The sequence below is a fragment of the Chelonoidis abingdonii genome, chromosome 1 (genome assembly GCF_003597395.2).
Source record: "Chelonoidis abingdonii isolate Lonesome George chromosome 1, CheloAbing_2.0, whole genome shotgun sequence".
Lineage (NCBI taxonomy): Eukaryota > Metazoa > Chordata > Testudines > Testudinidae > Chelonoidis > Chelonoidis abingdonii.
The window spans coordinates 212,522,933-212,542,728 of NC_133769.1; the positions used below are offsets into that span (position 1 = coordinate 212,522,933).

At 41.0% G+C, this 19,796-nt stretch overlaps 1 protein-coding gene across 1 annotated transcript in view; it reads left to right on the forward strand.

Moving 5' to 3' along the window:
- The window catches only part of EFHC2 (EF-hand domain containing 2), an 83,176-nt gene that overhangs the window by 31,945 nt on the left and 31,435 nt on the right, over nt 1-19,796 (forward strand). The window contains exons 4-8 of the mRNA XM_032795811.2: nt 3,554-3,805; nt 5,361-5,471; nt 5,803-5,941; nt 15,488-15,653; nt 17,022-17,164. Of these exons, the coding sequence (XP_032651702.2) occupies nt 3,554-3,805; nt 5,361-5,471; nt 5,803-5,941; nt 15,488-15,653; nt 17,022-17,164 (811 nt within the window). The remainder of the gene's footprint in view (nt 1-3,553; nt 3,806-5,360; nt 5,472-5,802; nt 5,942-15,487; nt 15,654-17,021; nt 17,165-19,796) is intronic.

Sequence of the window (19,796 nt, forward strand, 5' to 3'; positions counted from 1 at the left end):
CCTTCCTGTTATTGAGGCTCCAGTGTGACAGTGACCAGCAGTGACAATGGGATTTAACACCCCATAAAGATGCATGGGGCAGCCTACATATCTTGGAAGCTGTGTCAGGCTGTCTGCAGTCTCAACAGACATCTGTGCATTAGTTATCTGTTGATGTTTTCAAGCTTTTCACCATAACTACACAGGCTAAACTTCCTTTATTTTGTCAAATGAAAACTGAAATTTTGAACTCATCACATGACTCCAAATATTGGGCCTACCTATCCCTTTGTCTTAATCTGACCCTGTAGAATACAGCTGTTTGAAAACCCAGGATGTATTTTCCTAATGTTGATGAGCTCTTAGTTGGTAATGGGTGTCTTTGCTTGATAGCTCTTGGCTTTTATTGCTAAAGGTCAATCCTGTTTTTTTAAGACCATGCAAAATAAACTCACTAAAATGGGGAGAGAGAAGAATACAAAGACAAGAAAATGAAGCTTCTCTCTTTTGGTATTTGCAGTTCAGCTACTGGAAAATCATACACACAGCTGTACTGCAAATTCCAGCTGGTTCTGTGGCTCTTATTTTTCTGTGACTAGTCAGTGGAAGACAAATCTTTTATTTTACTATGATTGGGCTGCTCAGGACCACTTTGAATAAGGTGAAGCCTCTCTTAGTTAGCTAAAACTGGCTCTAGATAAGCAGATGGCAAAAAGAGAAAGATATGAGAGAAGCAGAAGGAATAAGGTGGGGGTGGAAAATGCTACACAAACAAGGTGCAGTAGGAATGTTAGATTCACAGCTCTGCAGTTGCTCTGGCCTGGTCTACACTATGCAGTTGTACCGATTTTAGCAGTGTTAAACCGATTTAACGCTGCACCCTTCCACACAACGAGGCCCTTTATATCGATATAAAGGGCTCTTTAAACCGGTTTCTGTACTCCTCCCCGACGAGAGGAGTAGTGCTGGAATTGGTATTACAATATTGGATTAGGGTTAGTGTGGCTGCAAATCGATAGTATTGGCCTCCGGGCAGTATCCCACAGTGCACCACTGTGACCGCTCTGGAAAGCAATCTGAATTCGGATGCACTGGCCAGGTAGACAGGAAAAGCCCTGGGAGCTTTTGAATTGCTCATTTCGAGATGCTGGTTGATGCCTCAGCCGTGGTACCATACTGATGCGAGCAGCACGGCGCGAGATACGACTGGCCATCATCAGTCCGGACAATGTTACCAAACCAGCAGTGGAGGCTTCCTCCTACAATGGAACAGGTACCGGCGACAGTGAACTGCGGACTTAACTGGATCGCTGTATGGGTAACAGCCAACATATACTGGACTAACGTCGAGCAGCTCCGGTTCCAGAAGACGAAATTCCCAAAGCATTTGAAAATCTCCGGCTATGATACGAGAGTCCACAGCACAGTGGCTGTGTGACAAGCAAACGGAAAGCCAAAGAATTAATGGACACTCATGAAGACAGGGAGGGCGACTTGAGGACTCAGCTACATCCCACAGTGCCCCTCAGTCTCCGAAAATATTTGCATCTTGGCTGAGCTCCCAATGCTGTAGGTCAAACATTGTCCGGGGGTTCAGGATATATCTCTTCATTTAACTCCCCCCCCCCCCGTGAAGAAAAGGCGGAAAAAATTGTTTCGTTGAACTTTTTTTCAGTGTTCACCCTATGTCTACTCATGGCTGCTGGTAGACAGGTGCTGGCAGAACACGCATCCTCCTCCCCTCCTCCCGGGTGGCAGGACATACAGTGCATAGGACGTTAGGTAGACGTCCTGTTTTTTCATCATCCGTGAGTGCTCCCTGGCTGGCTCAGGTGAGGTTGGCCCTGGGTGCCTGGGTGAAATAGAATGGACTACCCAGTTTTTCTGGCAGATGGTACAGAACGGGCTGGTAACCGTCCTCATCATCAACTGGGGGCTGTAATCCATAGCCACCTCCCTTCCATGTTCTAAAGAAAAGATCCTTGTACTCTGACTTCATAGCCACGGGCTGCTGTCTTCTCTCCGCTCCACTGTTTAATGTCCTGCCTGGACTATCATAGCAGCTGGAGGCTGCCTCCCCCTCATTTTATCTCACTAAAAAGTCAGTGTTTCTTATTCCTGCATTCTTTATTACTTCATCACACAAATGGGGGGACTCTGCAACGGTAGCCCAGAAGGGTTGGGGGAGGAGGGAAGCAACGGGTGGAGTTGTTGCAGGGACACCCAGTAGAATGGCATGCAGCTCATCATTTCTGTGGGATCTGACACAGCCATGGAAAAAGTAATGTTGCTTAGTTCCCTCGTCTTGTTTAGTCTGGTCACAGTATCTTGGAGGTCTAGGGAAAAGAATGCCAGATTGTGTGATGGTAAATCCCTGCATTCCAATGTTGGGGGATGGTGGTGGCTATGATGGAAATGCTGGTGCTGGTTGGTTGTGATATGGATGTGCAAAGCTTAGGATCGCATTCTAGAAAGTTTTCAAGTTCCCCTTAAGGAGAAGAAAATATCCAAAAGTTGTACCATCTAAATGCTGTATAGGTCAAAGGATGTGTCCATATATAAACCATCAAAAATTTGTCTCGATTCATCAAGTTTAGTGTGTTTCTAAAACAATTATGTAAGCTCCGCAGGAGCCTTGAAAACTCCAAATCAACAGTTTTTTCATTTCAAACACCTTGGTTTACATCATCTCTTTGACTGAATCCTATGCTTTTTTTCAGCAACAATTTAACGTAGTTTTTGCTGGTTAAAATGACAGTTCTGCCACCTTTTATTCTCTTTGGACAATGCAAGTTCTCAATTAAGGAAAGCATCTGTATTCAGGACAGCATTCAGCATGTGTTTAAAGTTAAACATGTATAAAGGCTGTCCTAAATTGGGGCCTAAAACTTTAACCCAGGGTAAGATTCAATGCAACACTTCTCCATCCTGGACCTTCCTATGACTGGAAACTGCTGCTTTTCAGATCTTGTACTAAACGGGATATATTTTCATTTTGAAGCATATGTGTAATTCCTATTTATATAAATGAGTGCATGCCAAGAAGAGAATATACACCGTTCAATAAGTGTAAACCACATAGATCACTTTGTAGCTCAAGGTTCCATATAACCAAATCATTATCTGTTAAATCCTGTAAAAAAATTTTTTTAGTTTAACCTTTCTTCCACAATAGTTAATTACTGATATAAAATATCTTCAAAACAATCAAAGAGTGTGATGTTTGTCATGAAATGTAGCCCTATAGGTACCAGACATAATTTGTTGAAACTTCTGTGGTACAGGTTATTAATATCTTATCATTAAAAACTTGACAATTTTCTGATCAGAAGGACTGTTTATAGCAGGAGAAACAAGGATTTAAAAGTCTAAAAATAATTGATCTTTTCAAAAATATACCGAGAGTATCCTCTTTTTTCAAATACTATGTTGTGTTTAATTTACTGTAGCTAAATTACATAATCTGTAACCCTTAAACTAGTCTGAAAACATGTCTTTACTGTGTGTTTTTTTTCCTGCACTTGAGAACATGTAATTTTAAAAAAGCTGTCTTTCATTTCTCCTTGATCTTCAGATTGCAGATAGTATGAAGCCCTTGCGCCCTTATGAGCGCTGTGACACTCTGAGACAGTTTCTGGAGTATGATGGACACGTTTTACGTTTTTACTGTATATGGGATGATACAGAATCCACTTTTGGGGACCCACGAGAACTTATTCTGCACTATTTTTTGGCTGACGATACTATTGAAATAAAAGAAGTGATACCAGTAAACTCAGGCCGGGATGCTGTTCCACTTTTCCTCAGTAGGAAGAAGCTGCCAAAGGTAAAGGATAAAAAATGCAGCATATTTTAAGTTCTTTTGCCAACTAACAGCTTAAATGCATTATTTTGAAGTTCTTGTATTAGCAGTATAATGGTAATTACAGTATATTATCAAAATGACTGAGAATAACCACAATTATGGGATTTTTTTCTTGCCTACGTATTTGATCACACAATAGGTACAAAAATTATAAAAAAATAATAGGCTTGGGCATGCTGTACTTAATCAAGAAGAGAGAAAATTCAGATGGGCGAACTAATAGGTTTGTATTCTACAATTTCCTTTTACTTATAATTTTATACCCATGGAGAAGTTTTAAGTTTAATAGTTTATTACTGCAGCACTCCAGTGTAAATCAGTGTAAGTCTATTGAAATTAGTGGAGTTACACCATCATAAAACTGATGTGCATTCAGAATTAGGCCATGATTTTTTCCTAACTCCTTAAAAAAAGTCCAGTTTCAAGATTCAGCGATGTAAATTGTTGCTAGCAGCTACAGTATCATTGTTTTCACTTGAATTCTTAGAGTAGTGCCTAATCTAAAGCCAGTTGAAGTCAATGGGAGTCATTCTACTGACTTCAGTGGATATTAGATCAGGCCCTTAGAGAGGGTCTACTAATTAGTTTAGTCCTCCATTACTTACTTACCATTTTAGAGTTTGAAAACAATGTTTTTGTGTCATTCCATTTTTATACTGGTGATGGACTTGCACCATTATAGGTCTGGAGTAATGCAGTGATGAATTTTTCCCCCCCTCCTTTGCTTTTAGTATTTGTTATAATATTTAATTCTGTAAGCCACAGGTGTTTACATGCCAAGTTTAAAAAACAAACAGATCCCTGCCTTGAAGAGCCAACAGTCTGGGACCCTGATCTTGCAATAAGCTCTGACTTAGCAGACCCTGTACCCATACACTGCTTGTTGAAGGATTAGGATTCAAGGGTCTACTTCTCTCTGAACTCCATGGAAGTTAGAGAAAGGGAAGCAAAGGATTACCTAAAATGGGAATGGTATACAGGAGGGACTGGGGTTACATTAAAGATAATGAGATCTGTTTTAGTTATATGCACATCTAGTTGATTATTTTTGGTTATAACTAGAATAAATTACTAGTATAAGTTAAAAACTTACTATAGGAACGTTCATCACAATAGAACAGGCTGATTAGCTCTTTTCTATATTTGTGCAGCACCCAACACAATGGGGCCCCAATCCCATTTGCAGCTTTTACATGCCACAATAATATAATAACTACCAGCAATGGTAATAAGATATGCAATAATTTAGTTGTGCTAACCTTTGCTTTCCAATTGCTTCAGAGAAAGACTGCGCCCTTCGGTGCACAATAGGACTCTGAATGTTTAGTTTGAACAGCAGAGTGGCTTTGGAGGTCAGTAACATAAGCACACCTCAATATGGTCACTAAAAATGTTCACACAAAACCAGTCATATAAAAATTCTCTTATCCAACCACTGGTTTTGTTTGGTAACTGAAGTCTCTGTTTTTTGCGTTATTAGATGCAGTTCTTAAGCATCTGTTCTCTTTCCTTGCAGTATGCTCCAGCAGGGCTGTATCAGCCTGGTGCAATCACAGATCGTACAGTTCTCAATGTGTTTGGAGGCTTAGTAGGAAACAAAGGCCGTTACATTCTGGACAATCGTAAGGTCAGATATTTTGAATATCTCAGGCCATCTAATGTAATTACAGTTGTTTTATCATTTCTGACATCCTGCGAATCTAAAACAAAGAAGGTTATTTGTAAGAATGATAGTGTCACTGTAGAACTGCTTAAATGAGCAGTGTTGAAATTTAATATGCAGTTTGTGAAAATGTTTAGAAAAAGCTTTAGCTTGGAGTAGGAGTAAAAACATCTAAAATGTGAACTATGGAGGTTTTTTGGTTAAAGATCAAATATTTATGTAAAATTTCAACAGTTTTTTTTTTTTAGAAAGTTCCATAGAGGTGCTTCTTAAATCTTTTTTTTTCTTTTATTAGACAGGAATTGTGCATCAGGAATTTTACAAAGATTCTGACCTGACAATAGGAACAGTGATCAATGTTTGGGGAAGGAGGGTAAAACTCTGTGACTGTGATGAATTTACTAAAGAATATTATATGACAAAGTATGGAATCAGTAAGTAGTTATATTTATCCTTTTCTGTGCCTCCTTTTAAACTTCGAATTTTTAAAAGGTTAGTCTCTATTAATAGAAACCTTTTTATTTTTTTAAATTAGAAACTTGGAGCAATATAATCTGCTGTAAGTAGCTAACAGCAAAATAGTAGTTTTGCAGGGGTCCCAGTGGAGTTGTTATAGAGCCAAGGCCAGAAAGGAGCACCTGTCTGATCTCCTGCACATCACAGACCACTAAACACCACCCAACCACATCCAGACCAAGCCCAACAAGCAGAAATTAACCAAAGTGTTACAGTCTTCAGGAAACTGAACTATTGTGTGCCAAAGTCAGTGAACAGAACTGAGGTGCACCAATGCAGTGTCAGGGAATCGATTTAGTAAGATGTTCCCAGATGTTCCTAGCAAGTGACCTGTGATCCATGCTGCAGAAGGCAAAAAATGCCCAATGTCTGTGCCCATTTGACTTGTGGGAATATTGCTTCCCATCGTTGGATATGGTGGTCAGTTAGACCCTGAGCATATGGGTGAGACCCACCAGAAGCCTCTGAAGTGTGAGATTTTAGGAACATAAGGCATGAACGTAAGAGATGTCTAGAGGTGCCTAGCCCAGTCCTCTCTCAGTGCAGGCAACTCTGTCATACAATCCTACTTCATACATTATCTAAAAGTTAATTAGGTTGTTTGCCCCCACAGCTCCTGTTGGGAGGCTGTTCCAGATCTTCACCCTCTGATGGTTAGAAACCTTCTTCAAATTTCCCCACCATGGTCAATTTATACCCATTTATTCTTGTGCTGACATTGTCCCATAGCTTAAATATCTCTTCACGCTCCCTGTATTTAGAGAGAGCAATCATATCCCCTCCCAGCCTTTGTGTTGCTAAACAAGCCAAGCTCTTTTAGCCTCCTTTTGTACGGTAGGGTAACCCTTTTCTATGCCTGAACCAGTTTAAATTCATCTTTCTTGAACATGGGTCATCTATCATGATCTATTTAAGACCAACACAGATTTGCATGTTGTGCCCTTGACTGTTTTTATTTCAAAACCAAGACAATAAAATGATCCTACATATCCCTACCTTCAGTCAAAGTATGTACAAGAATGTACATCTGAACATTTGTGTACACTGGCTTCAAGACTAAGCTTGATAAGTTTATGGAGAGGAGGTATGATGGGATAGCCTAATTTTGGCAATTAATTGATTTTTGACTATTAGCGGTAAATATGCCTGATGGGATGTTGATGGGGTGGGATCTGAGTTACTACAGAGAATCCTTTCCTGGGTGTCTGGCTGGTGAGTCTTGCCCACATGCTCAGGGTTTAGCTGATCATCATATTTGGGGTTGGGAAGGAATTTTCACCCAGGGCAGACTGACAGAGGCCCTGGGGATTTTTCGCCTTCTTCTGTAGCATGGGGCACGAGTCACTTGCTGGAGGATTCTCTTCACCTTGAAGTCTTTAAACCATGATTTGAGGACTTCAGTGGCTCAGATATAGGTTAGGGGTTTGTTACAGGAGTGAGTGGGTGAGATTCTGTGGCCTGCGTTGTGCGGGAGGTCAGATTAGATAATCATAATGGTCTCTTCTGACCTTAAAGTCTATGATTCATATTCTTCCCATCACACTGCATTTTGTAAAGATGTGAGATCTATTTTCTGAAAACTGTTGCTGAGTTTAGATGTTTGTCACTGTTGAGATGATTCAGTGCATCCTCACAACAAATGCTGGCAAATATACACTTAATGCTCTCTACTGTACAGAACCTGTGCTGGTTGGAACATCACAGCAGCTATCCCATAGTGCCTCAAGAATTGCAAACTGGAGCACTGAATTTTGGAAAACAATCAGCATTTGTCTCCAAGATGGGAAAACATTCTGGGAATATGGGATTTAGTTAGCGATCCCAGAATTCCCCAGTCAGAATCAGAGCTGGTTTTAGTATGGGTGTCTCCTTGGAAGAGCAGTTTACCCTACCATCGATTTAGTTATCCAGTGAATAGATACTGAGTATATGGACTGTTCAAAAGTGGTGAGGAAAGTACTGTACAACCGTTTTCTGACATGTGAAACAAGATATCTGGGTAGACCTGTTTGTGACCCTAACTCACGACCAGATGGAACACAGAGTTTGGACCGAAGTCCAATGAACTCCTTGGTGGAATGAGGTACTGTATTGCTGTAGAACGACAGCAATGAATGGCTGAAAAACATCAGAAGGAGGAAGTCCACCTTTTTATTTCTCTGGAACTTGGCCCAATATTACAGTAGAAAACTTTATTGAAGCTAACTACACGTATTGAATGCTGCTTCTTGTCTCACTTGTTGGCATTAGAAGAAAACAGTTGGAACAATACTGGTGCAAATATGCCAGGCATTAAACAAGATCCTATCAGAGCATGTTGTTAAAATTCAGAATGTCCATACTGTGATTACTGGAATGGTGAATGGGACTTCCATAATTGGGGTGGTGTGGTAAGTGGAACACACACAACCATTATCTGCCCACCAAGTAATACAGCTAAATATTACGGTCGCAAAGGTTATTTCTCTAGTGTAATAGTGGCTGGTTAACTGCTGGTACTAGTTTATGGATATTAACTTCAGCTAGTTGGGCAAGTTTATGAGAGGGCAGAATGGCACACTGTTTCCCACACACATATCAGAAAAATAAATAGTGTGTAATAGGGTGGTAGGATCTATGATTCTATATAGAAATGCAGGCATCTTGATGTGACCCACCTTGTTAGCAGGGGTTAGAACCTTGCATAAAACTGCTAAATTCTGCTGATTTACTGTGACATGATAACCTCCTGGATATCTTGTCAAGATAGAAAAAGGCGTGACCTTTTAGTCAGAGGGGACTAAAGGTAGAGACAAGGAGGCCCTGTGGGTAACTCTTGGAACAGGTAGGGTTGGGTGAGAAAGCTCAAGGTTGGGGTTTATGTTTTGTTGTTTGTGAGTTGCCTATAAATTCAAACCCCAGGAAGAGATTACATTTGTCCTCCATAGAGCTTGTGCACACTTTATTTGGTGTGGGCAGAAATACCATCTACTCTCTGTGCGCTTGATCATGCAGTGTGCTCAGCACTCTGTCTCTGATCTAGCAAAGCACTCAACCAGGTGCTTAGTTTTAACTTGTCTTCAGTAGGACTGTGCCCTTGGCAAAGGTTAAACACTTGCTTAAGTGCTTTGTTAAATTGGGACCAGAGTGCTCAGCACCTTGCAGAACCGAGCTCACTGTTGCTGTTGTGATTTTGAGTTACTCATCTTACCAGCTGCTGTTCTTTGTGCAAGCATTTAGTTGACTATATGGCTTCAGCAGGAGTTGTATGCTGATAGAATTGCCTTTTAGGAGGACAAGGAGATTTCTCTTGATGTGCAGAGGTTATGATAATCAAAGTGTTTCCAATATTTTTGCCTGTTTTTCTCGGCATAATATTTGTGAATGCAAAAAAGGGAGATTTTTCAAAGGACAACGGCTATGTAAATGATAGCTCATGCCCTTCAGCAGAAAGCCTGACGTTATTATGGATGAATGCAGCACTGATCTGAATGCAAGGGAAAGACACCTTAAGGTGGGATATATTCTGCCTAAATTTTGCTAATGCAGCTTCATTGAAAGAGAAGGATGATCTGAATGCAACAATAGCCACATATACATTATAAACAATGCATGCCCAAATGAAATGAGAAATTCACTCATGAGTATGTCTCTGAGGAGAACTATATTTATGCTTTTTACTTACTGTCTCATCACAGCACAGAAGTACATTAAGAAGCGTCTTTTCTTAAATACTTTTCTATTATTTATTAATTAAATATTATGTGGAGGAGGAAGAGGGATTTCTTGTGAGCCAAAATACATAGTGTCACATTTTTGGCTGCCCTGCCAACCATGTGGCAAATAATAATATTATTTGTAATAATAATATTCTTGTAATATTTCTTCTAAAAGGCAGGAGAAAAGGAAGCATCGCCTCCTTGTTTTACTTGGTAGGTGAACTGTGAAGCAGGATCCCATTTCACTAAAATAAAGTTGGAAACTAGGGGAAGCCTCTTCTATACCTGTTGCTTGTTGGCAAATGCATGAACCGAGCATTATGTCCAGGGCTAGTCATCTGTTTTCAGTCCAAGAGAATTTCAAGTACCTCTTCGCTGGTACTTTTAAAACTCCACTGAAATTGGAAGCAAAAGATGAAATCTCAAATTTGAAAGCTGATTTTTTGCTAGCGTAACGCTTTTGCTGTGCCACCGAACTGCTCCTTATCACTATTTTTGCTACTGAGAAGACTACATAATATTCAAGTTTTTTTTATTCTTAAGGGGGACTGGATGGCTCTGGGAATTAATAATGGGCTATAAAGTTTTTTGCCTTTATGTTGCTGGTTCAGATCTTGTTCAGATCTTGTTTCATGATTGAAAGTGGTTAGAATGTAGTGACTGGTGTGTTATGTGAAATGAATTTGATAGTGTCAGTGGACAGGTGTTCTGATCATAAAAACCAGCACCACACTAAGACTCCTTGAATTGCTCTGGAGACTGAACTGCTCTCTCATGCATAGAGTATATCTTCACTACACAGATAACCCAGGCTCTTACATGGGTTTTAGCCCGAGTTCCCTAATATCTAGATAGAAAATCCTCTGACTCAGGTCTGAGGGTGCCTTAAGCCCAGGCTAGGTTACATTGCTCAGCTGGAGGAATGGGTTAGAGCCCACTTTCACTTAGGGTAGAACCCACCCACTTTGCAGTGAAGATGTAGACAAAATTGCTAATGTTCTGGTAGTCCTCCAATGCCCTTCCCACAGTACCTCCAGACAGACAAGTTTTCCCTCAACTGACTGGGAATGAATCCTACAGCAAAGGAGTATGGGATATACCTCCCTCCCATCCCCCCAGACATGCATGTCCGAAGGCAGAAACAGTGAGGACACATTAAATAGGGTAGGACTTTGCAGTGGGGAGCACCTAACCCAGGTGCTCAGATCCAGATGCCAGTCATCCAGGTTAACTGTGGAGTGAAGACATACCCATAGAGATGATCCTTCAGTTTCAGGATTGAGGTGCATTGATGCAGCATTGTGGAGAAAACTGCTGGTACCTATGGTGTACCTGTCCTGTCCATGAATAGTATTTCATTACTAAAGGCTTTCAATACCACAGTAAATTCACATTAAAATGTTGGAAGGAATGTTAGAAGGTCATCATAGTAGGGGGCAACCAGCGAGGAGATGGATAGATGTTGTGCAGCAGATCATTGGGAGATCAACTGTTGTGTGTGCAAAGTTAGCTATATATTGAGAAGGCTTCTGAAAATATTGCTATGCTATCACTATTATTCAGACTTGAATAAATGGACTTTACTTACTTTATTTTCTTCATTGTTCCCTAATGATTTGCAAGATGTTTTTTGAGAAGAACGTATAAGAACATTGTGTTACTCTGCAGATTGTTACAGCAAGAGACATGTTTACAAATGTTCAAAAATACTTCTGCTAAACTGTTTTGTTACAGACTTTCAGTACTTTAATAGAGATAATATATGAGTTCAGGGATAACACATCATTAAATTGTTAGGAATTGGTTCTGAGGGTCAAAGTTAAAGACCACACACGAATATTACATAATTACACAGAGCCCAATCTAGACTGGCTTTATGTAATTGGTCCTGGGAAGACAAAAAATGGACACCTCCATACTACAGCAATTGACAGTTGTGGTATTTTGTTGAGATCATGACTTATTAATGCTGTAGTAAGCATGGTTGATTATACGTATGACTGACACATTAAAACAAATGTGCAAGTGCTGAGTTCCAGAGAGTAAAACTAAATTGAGCAATTATCTTTGTCTTGTCTATTAGACATACACTAGGTGGCACTGTTGGAGTGCATGAAAGATCTTAATCAGTGTTCTATTTGTTGTGTAAATCCCACAGATTAAAGCTACCGTAGGTGAGAATAATCAATATTATAAATCTGATTGTTTTTTTTCAGACAGAGAATACATGTGATCACCTTGTAATTCAACATACAAACTCATGTAGGGGGTTCCCCCCTTCTCAGTATGCAGTGACTTATGTACAGAGGGTGTTTGTCTTTTAACTAGAGTCGCACATGTAACTCCTCACACACTACACTGAAATTGTCTAGAGGGTCAGTATTGCCAGAAATGATGTTTATTTTGTCATGTGTTTACTTATATGATGCTACTCTGTTACAGTGATGGTTTTTGGTGTAAAATTTGAAAATGTCCTAACAGGAGACTTCTTTTTATATATTGATTTAGGATTTGAGCCCTCCCAGACTAGTTGCGATATATCATGGAAAGGGCATATGTAACTTCTGAGGGAAATACATTAGCTGCTTTGTTTTTATAGAAACTCCTCTTGACTGGTTCAAGAGGAGGCATTAGGCTTTTCCATGAAGTACTTATTCGTGACAGGATATCTTGCAACAGAAGTAACTGCTGCAGGAAGGATGGAGAAGGTGCTTCTTGTGTTTCGGACTTTACTTAGGAGAAATTCTGACATCTGAATTCTTGCTGTACTTTTTAAAAGAGTAGGTTGCTGTGATCTTCGTTTATTAGCATGTTCTAAATCACCAGTTTTCAAACTTCATTTTGCTGCGACTCCATTCTGACAACAAAAATTACTACATGACCCCAGGAAGGGGGACCGAAGCCTGAGCCCCCCAAAGCTTGAGTCCTACTGCCCCAGTCAGGGGGCCTGTAACTTGATCTTCATCTCCCAGGGCTGAAGCCCAAGCATGAGCCCCACCACCCAGGGCTGAAGCCCTCTGGCTTTGGCCCCAGAAAATCTAACGCCAGCCCTGGCGACCCCATTAAAATGGGGTCGTGACCCACTTTAGGGTGCTGACATAGTTTGAGAACCCCTATTTTAAATAGACATGTAGACTGAAAAAGCACTTCAGGGAAAGTTTGAATTGGCCCACATTTCACCCTTTTCCTCTACATGTGCCGAAACCAAACCTATAGTACAATAATGTTGGGGATGTTTCAGATAAAAAATGCATTATTCATTCAATCAGTTTTTCTTCTTGTAGAACTATGTGTAAATTTCACCATTTTCACTGGATACTTTTGTTTTGGTGACGAAAAGGGAAAAAATGGTGAATTAAATCTCTTCCACTCCAGGTAGAAGAGACAAAGCTTGGGAAGAAAAAAAACCCATACTTGTTTGTGGTCATTGTTGTACACTGCCTTTCTGAGGCCCTCAGTTCTTTCATGGACCGTGGATGCTGTGAAATTCTTCTGGCTGGTGATTCGCCTAGTGCGTTGTACGTTTATTTTCCAACATCTATCAGTGTTGCTTCCACGTTAATAAACTTTACTTACAGAGAATATAATCATCTAGACTGTATCTTATCTAGGTTCTTATGTTGTCTGTAAGCTTTAATAGCTGTTGCAAGTTGTAATACCGGGAAAAACAGGTTCAGGGGAACAGCTATGGCACACGAGAGCAGCAGCTGACATCGGGGCAGCAGGATTTTCGCTAGATATAGGGATCAGGGTGGACTCTATAACAGCTTGTTGAGTTGACAAGCATATGTGAAGAGAGGACAGATTGGTTATTGGTCATGTTCATATGGAGAAAGGGATCATAGTTGTGGAATAGTGCTGATGAGTGAGTCTGGAGCTAAGGCAATATTTAAGAGCAGGGTAGGGGAAAGACTATAAAAGTAAAGCTTCAGAAAATGTGGATGTATTTGGATAGGACTGAATTTATTGGCAACTTGCCAAGACTGACATAAACATTTGAGTTCTTCCAATATAAACATAGAAATTGACAAAAAGCAGAGAAAAATATCACAAGCAAGGAATTTAAATTGTGGAATGATCCCAAGGGATAAAAGTTGAAAAGTGGTTTTTTAAATTTGGTGGTTCTGTTTAGGAATAATATTTCCCTTACTATTGACTGATTTCTTCCAAACATTATAGGGCATGGGCAAAATCCTGGTCCCATCGAAATTATGATAGCAGTTTTGCCATTGATTTCAATAAGGCCTGCACTTCACCCTGTAAATAGTGAAGTATGCATGATTTAAAGCAGGGATCTCAAACTGAAATTACCACCAGGGCCACATGAGGACTAGTACATTTGCCTGAGGGCCGCATCACTGACACCTTTTCATACAACGATACAAAAGCATAGTCAAAACTGAAAAAAATGAAGAGTAATATATGTGACAAAGTTCCTCCTCTACGTTGGTGGGTCCTGCACTTATTGGCACATTTGCTCGCCTCAGAGATTCACCCTGTGGGTCGGGAAACAGCCCAGAGATCTTCCCCTCTGGTAGAGGCCACAGTCCAGGTCAGTTCCTCCTGTGTTTGATCAGGAGTTGGGAGATTTGTGGGGATCCCAGGCCCGCCCTCTACTCCGGGTTCCAGCCAGGGCCCTGTGGACTGCAGCTGCCTAGAGTGCCTCCTGTAACAGCTGCATGACAGCTGCAACTCCCTGGGCTACTTCCCCATGGCCTCCTCCCAACACCTTCTTTGTCCTCACCACCGGGCCTTCCTCCTGATGTCTGATAACACTTGTATTTCTCAGTCCTCCAACAGTATGTCCACTTGCTCTCAGCTTCTTGCACACCCCTTGCTCCCAGTTCCTCGCACTCTCTTCCTCTACTCTGGCTCCCTCTGGCCTGAGTGGAGTGAGCCCTTTTATAGCATCAGAGGGGCCTTAATTAGAGTCAGGTACTTAACTGCCTCACCTGACTCTTAGCAGGTTAATTGGAGTCAGGTGTTCTCATTAGCCTGCTCTGGTCACTCAGGGAACAGAAAACTGCTTATGCAGTGGCTAGTAAATCTCCCTTCTACTACTCTGTTGTTCCCAGCTGGCCTGGGTCTATCACATATAGTATGCTATTAAAAGTCAATGTATTAACTTTTTTAAAACTGTAATGAGAAGAGGAGTTTTAATAAAATATAAACACCTGTAACTATTCCTTATGTGGTCAGTAACACTGATGATGATCTACACTAACAGACTATCAACATAGCAGTAACGGCAGGAACTTTTTAAAGTAACTATTCATACAATATACGTTGCCACTTTTAATAAACATTTCTCCCAACTACTCATAGCAGAGTCATAGATGCTGAACTTCATACCCAGACTGCTCGTCTAGTCCAAGAAGTCCCACCCCTTCCCCAAATCCCCGCCCTAGCCTTGCCTCTTTTCCCCCTCCTCCCCTGAGCGTGCCGCGTCCCTGCACCTTCCCCCTCCCTCCTGGAAAGTCCTAAGTGCTGCCAAACAGCTGTTTGGTGGTGGGAAGTGCTGGGAGGTAGGCAGAGCAGCGGGGACACAGCAGGCTTGGGAGATGGGGGTTAGGGGTTGGGGAGGGGAGCTTGGCTGCTAGTGGAGTCGGCGCATATGGCAGGCTGCATGTTTGAGACCTCTGATATAAAGGAAGAGGTTCTGCTCTATTACACGAATATATTAATAGACATCTATTCTGAAAATGCAATATCTTTAATAAAATAGCATGATCTGAAAAAAAATCTTGCTGTCTTACTTTCTTATAGAGGATTTTACCCCGATTCCATTCAAGGCTCCACCTCCTGCAAAAATAGAAAGGAAGTTTCCACCGTACACTGGATTTGGTTCTGAAGAGGATTCTCTATGCTCCTGCTTGAGCCTTCTTCCTCAACCTCCCCAGAAAGATTTCAAGAAATTCATGGAGAAGGACAGGTATTTTAGTGAAAGATAATCCCAGTCAGTTTATGAAATTCCTGGTTGCAGGGGAGAGGAGTGTTCAGTGAAATGTCAGGGTTACATGACTTAAGTGTCCAGGTGTATTAGGACTTAGTTAGCAACATTGGAGTCGACATTTCTGTGAACTAGGCAAATACCATCTTCCATGAAGTTAGGGTCTAATCTGATTCCCATTGAAATAAATACAAAGACTCCGTTGACTTCATTTGGCGTTGGATCAGACTCTGAGGGTGTGTCTACACTTGGAGCTAGGATGTAATTCCCATCTTGGATAGACATACTTGCACTAGCTCTCATTGAGCTATCATACTAAAACAAAGTAATGTAGCTGTGCTAGCACATGCAGTGGTGAGAGGTGGTTGGGGCTAGCTGCCCCAACTATGACCCAACCAGACCTTGTGGGTACATATTCGGGGTGGCTAGTCTGTACTGCTGCGCCACTCCCCATGTTACCATTGCTCCACTACTATTTGTAGCACACTATCTGGATGAGAGTTAGTCTGAGTATATCTACGTGAGCTGGCAATCACACCCCCGGCTCCAAGTGTTGACCGCTAAAAAGAATTTCAGAAGATCCACAAATCTGATATAACCCCTATTTGTTTCTTTTGAGATTTCCTGACAGTTCCTTTCTTTGTTGGCTGGTTTTCACACACAGTTGTACTATAGCAATATGAAAACATTAGCACCTTCTATTTCCATATATAGACTGTGCTATGATTTATGAATCCTGAGTAAAAACCAAAGCTGCATTGCAGAGCTGAGGTCCATTAACCCACATGTAGAGCCTTCAGAAAAGGAGAATGCTTTTAGAAGACTTTATTAAAATTTTAATAATTTATATAACCATGATACATTTTTAAATAGTAACGGCTAAATCAATAGATTTTTTATTGTTGAGTTCATGCAGTTTTCACATTTTAAAAAATAGCTACGTGGAAAAAGAATCTAATTGGCCAAATTTCCTGGAGAGGGTCCTGACATGTATTTTGATTTGTATTTAGGTTTGAAATTAATACATCTAAAAAATGCTTGTTCCCCCAATGAAATTTCTGGAAATAAACTTTGAGCCTGATTTCCAATTGAGATTGAATACAAATGCAATCAGAATCTGTAATCAGAGAACCAGTTGTGCCCTGAAAAATAATTCCTTTCTATCTGGCTGATCCTGCTTGGCTTTGTTAACCCCAGCTGAAAATTATTTTTGAAAAAATAGGGAATTTCATTCCATTTCCTGTCCAGACCAAGAATAACACAGTTTATTTCACAAAATGCATTTCCAAGTGATGAAAAGTTTCATCATACTCGGTACTGAATTTCTTGCCACTTCTTCTGCCCTCATAGAAAAGGCCTCGAAAGTAACGTGCTGCGCTTTCTTGCAAAATTTATTACTGATAATCCCATTGACAAGGATCGGCAGTTCATTATTTCTTATTTTCTGAGTGATGACACAATTTCAGTGTTTGAGACCCCACAGCGAAATACAGGTAAGAGATAATAATCCTCTGGAAGCAATTCCAAGAATTCTGCTGCTTTGATTAAAATGTAGTGATCATTAAACCCTATAGCTGAACTCAGTCCTAATGGAAGCCTGTGCAAATTCTTTTGAATTCAGTCAGATCTACATCTGTTTCTTTCAGGCTTGACTGAGGTCTGCTGTTTTACCTGAACAGTAGTTTGCTGTGCTAATTTATAATCTGGATACTCAGAATGAAACCATTTGTTGTAAGACAGCACTTCACAATATTTAAAGTTATTGGCTCTTAAAGATGGTGGCACATTTTCTATTTGCAAATCTTACCCAGGGGAGCTTGCTTTTGTTATAAATAACGCATAGAAACTGTATTGTTTTCATGATGGTAAATAGGGATAAACCCATAGAAAACTTAACACATTGGAAATCATACAGTAAGTTCTGTGTTTTGCAGCATCAATATTATTATGCTAGCTACTGTATATGTTTTCCAGTATATAGAGACACAGTATAAAAGCAAAATCATTGTAATCTATTTTAATATACATAACAATATCTTAAACAATACACAGTTTATTGGCATTTGAAGGGTAAATTTGGTCTTGTGCCAGTAGCAGTCTTAGTGACCTGCTAGAGTGACATTGATTTGAATTCCAGGAGACAGGTCATCCAGCCTTTCTAGTGATGAATGGTCTGCGCTTCAAGTTCTTGTCCATGTGTGTTTCACTGTTGGTGAGCATGCATCCAATACAATTAAGTCCAGATACTTTGGGCCAGCAGTGTTCTTTGGGGACCATGCCTGCGCCCTGTGCCTCTGAGGACCAAAAGGGCAGGGCGACTCTACCCTTCATTTCCTTCTCCCTTCCTCTGGGTGTGGGTTGGAACTTGCAGTGTCCAAGCTTCTTGGCTCATTATGTGGCCTATTCTTTGCCAGGTAAATCGTTCTAGATAGTTAGGTACTTAATAGTTAGTTAGTTAATAGTGTTATTGTTACAGATTTTTGATAGTAATTCCTTTCCTCCTTTTAGCAGGAAATTCACTTTTTTGTTTTCCCATGAGTTAGCTCTGGAACTGAATCAGTCATAATGGCTGAGCAGAAATCTCCAGGCTTCAAAAATTCCTCTTCCTGCGAGCCGGTAGTGCCTTCCAATGATTTCACACTAGATGCTTGTTGGGTTTGGGTGAGGTGCACATGACAGAATTATGTACTACATATAAATCAGTTTCAATGAGACCCCAAAGAGCTAGGGAGTCTCCTCTGAAAATGTTCTCCCTGGAGAGGTCAGGGCATCCCTTTCCAAACCCCGAGACACCTGGAGCAGCAGTTTCTTAACACTCATCATCTAAAAGTGCTCTGGCTGCCACCTTAACTCCTGGAGTGAAAGTGGAAGCAGAAGCAACCAAACTAGGGAATGCTGCACTGGGAGTGGGAGAAAATGGGGCCTCATGGGCGATCTCTCACCCCAGCATCTCCTTTAACCCTGAACTGTACAAGGGAGACTTCCCCCTACTCTGGACATACTAGGACCCAGGGGGTGCCTCCCCTTTTCCCTTGTCATGTGGCCTAGCTGGCCAGAGTCTCCAGCTGGCTGGGAAAGAAATGGCCAAAGCAGGGACCTCTGGACATTCAGAGAATTTTCTACAGTTTTTAAATGGACTTTATCTGCCCTGTGTTTGATTGGCTGTTTGTTCCAACACACCCCTCTTCCTCCTTCCCATTTTTTTCACCTCAGCTTCACTCCACATTTGTCCCTCTTATCCGGTCTCCCTCATGCCCTGCCCTTCAGTGTCCCCTCTCCCTTCCCTTTTCTTTCATTTAACCAATCCCTTCCTAAGTAAATCTATACCCTAACACCCCCACAAAAAAAAATAAAAACTTGTGGAATTAGCTTAATGTTAGCTGCCATCACACTTTTCACTCTGCCATTGTTCGCAACTCCTTTTTACATCCTCTGTTAGTCTTGTCTATTTAGACTGTAAGCTCTTTGGGGCTAGGACCGCTTACTGCTCTGGTTTGTACAGTGTCTCGGAAAGAGGGGTACATTCTTTGTTGGCCATTAGACACTTCAATATTTTATTTATTTATTTATTTATTACTGTAGCACCTAGAAACCTCCATCATAGACCAAGACCTGACTGTGGTAGACACTGTTCAAAATAAACATGATTAATAATAAGAGCTGCTCCTAAAGATCCATCTTTCTAGTTTGGTAAAATCTCAGGGTGCAGAGGAAGGAAAGATCACTGGACCCACAAAGGAAAGAGATCTCTGTCCTCTTCTTCAAGGAACCATAAATCCTCTCGAACTTCAGAAGAAAAGGCACCCAGTCCGGCACTGTTCACTATGGCCTGGTCTACACTACGCTTTTAAACCGATTTTAGCAGCATTAAACCGATTTAACGCTGTACCCATCTACACTACGAGGCCCTTTATATCGATATAAAGGGCTCTTTAAATCTGTTTCTGTACTCCTCCCCAACAAGAGGAGTAGCGCTAAAATCGGTATTACCTTATCGGATTAGGGTTAGTGTGGCCGCAAATCGACGGTATTGGCCTCCGGGCGGTATCCCACAGTGCACCACTGTGACCGCTCTGGACAGCAATCTGAACTCGGATGCAATGGCCAGGTAAACAGGAAAAGCCC